The sequence below is a fragment of the Drosophila obscura genome, unplaced genomic scaffold, assembly GCF_018151105.1.
Source record: "Drosophila obscura isolate BZ-5 IFL unplaced genomic scaffold, ASM1815110v1 contig_31, whole genome shotgun sequence".
NCBI classification, from domain to species: Eukaryota; Metazoa; Arthropoda; class Insecta; order Diptera; family Drosophilidae; genus Drosophila; species Drosophila obscura.
In genome coordinates this window covers 97,361-98,707 of record NW_024542819.1, presented here as the reverse complement: position 1 = coordinate 98,707, position 1,347 = coordinate 97,361, and the positions used below count along the sequence as shown (strand labels likewise).

Below are 1,347 nucleotides of genomic sequence, written 5' to 3'. Positions count from 1 at the left end.
ATTAATACTCTCTGCACACTGAGTCCATCCTGGGGGAACGGTGGGAATTTTTGAAAGATGTGAAACACCGATTCACATTGACACCATCGACCATCCACCATCCATGAGAAACAGCTGTTGCTCACAATTGCGTGCGGTGAAAGTTTCTTTACTTTAATTAAAATGAATATAAATAACATTTCAATGGTCGTGAATGTGATTCAGCAGCAAAACATATTCTTGCACAAGCTAATCATGTTGTTGGACATGGACGATGATGATGAGGATAACTTTGACGAGGAGGAGATAATAGAATGGATATCTGTTTTAAAAACACTGAAGCCCGGAAGGTTGTGGTCATTTGTGAGTGCTTCTAATAAATGCAACCAATGTTTAAAGTACAAATATATATGTTATGTTTTTCATAAGCGGTTCGATACATTTTGGGAGAAGGATGTACCCGAAAACAACGAGGCGTTTTTTAAGGAACGTTTTAGGATGGAGAGATCCTGCTTTTCTCTGTTGGTTACTCGCTTGGAAGTGCTACGGAAGAAGGACACAAACTGCCGAGCTGCAATTCCTCTGGAGAAGCGTATCGCCATATCTTTATATACTTCTCGAAATGCTGCCATCCAGAGGAAGCCCCTCCGCTTGGCCCCACTTTATTTTTTTCCATCCTGCAAAGTATGAAAATAAAATGGAATCAACAATTTATTGTTTACCAAATACAATAATATTTACCTGTATTTTTTGGTCAAGTTTTCAACCTTCGTTCGTACTTCTGTCCATCCTACATCGAGATCACACCCCTCCTTCATGGTCTGGGCCATCTCCATATAAACGTGGGAGTTCTTACGGACTCCCCGCAAATCGTCTATATTTTCTTGCCACAGGTCAATGAGTAGGTTCTCCATTTCTGTGGTCCACTTGACCCTTCCACTGGCTGTTTTCTTATGTGCTGCAATATTGTGATATATGGGTATTCAAAAATTATATCTATTAAACTTACCACCGCCATTTACTGCTCCTTCTATTTTTATTTGATATTTTTTTATTTTTTGCGTGCTTTGTGAGATCTGATGGGGTTATTTTGTTTTATTTTTATATTTTCCTGTCTGTCATTGTTTACATTTTCGTAGTGATCTCCGATTTTTTGTTGTGAAATATGGTTGCATTTGACAATTATCGAAAAAATACCGCACTGAAACGTGAGAATTAGGAACATCCCAGATGGATGGTGGAATAACTGGGAAATTTTCGGAACGGCAAAACCTTACGGACCATCCCAGAAATTGATGGTGGATGGTGGATGGTCCCCAGTGTGAAAAGGCTATAAGCCATCTAACCAAACGCATCTAACCGACGCCT

The 1,347-nt window shown here is 39.5% G+C and overlaps 1 protein-coding gene across 1 annotated transcript; it reads right to left on the bottom strand.

Annotated features, from left to right (window-relative positions):
- Nucleotides 1-466: 466 nt before the first annotated feature.
- On the bottom strand, nt 467-1,085 carry LOC111078541. The gene is made up of 3 exons (XM_041594699.1): nt 989-1,085; nt 721-937; nt 467-656 (listed from the first exon to the last, which is right to left on the bottom strand). The coding sequence occupies exons 2-3, from the start codon at nt 891-893 to the stop codon at nt 506-508; spliced, it is 324 nt and encodes a 107-aa protein (XP_041450633.1). The 5' UTR covers nt 894-937; nt 989-1,085; the 3' UTR covers nt 467-505.
- Between the last annotated feature and the right edge of the window lie 262 nt (nt 1,086-1,347).

Coding starts and splice junctions, on each gene's coding strand:
- LOC111078541 (XM_041594699.1), bottom strand. CDS start 893: ATGGAGAACCTACTCATTGACCTGTGGCAAGAAAATATAGACGATTTG. Junction 657..720: donor AACTTGACCAAAAAATACAG/GTAAATATTATT, acceptor CATACTTTGCAG/GATGGAAAAAAATAAAGTGG.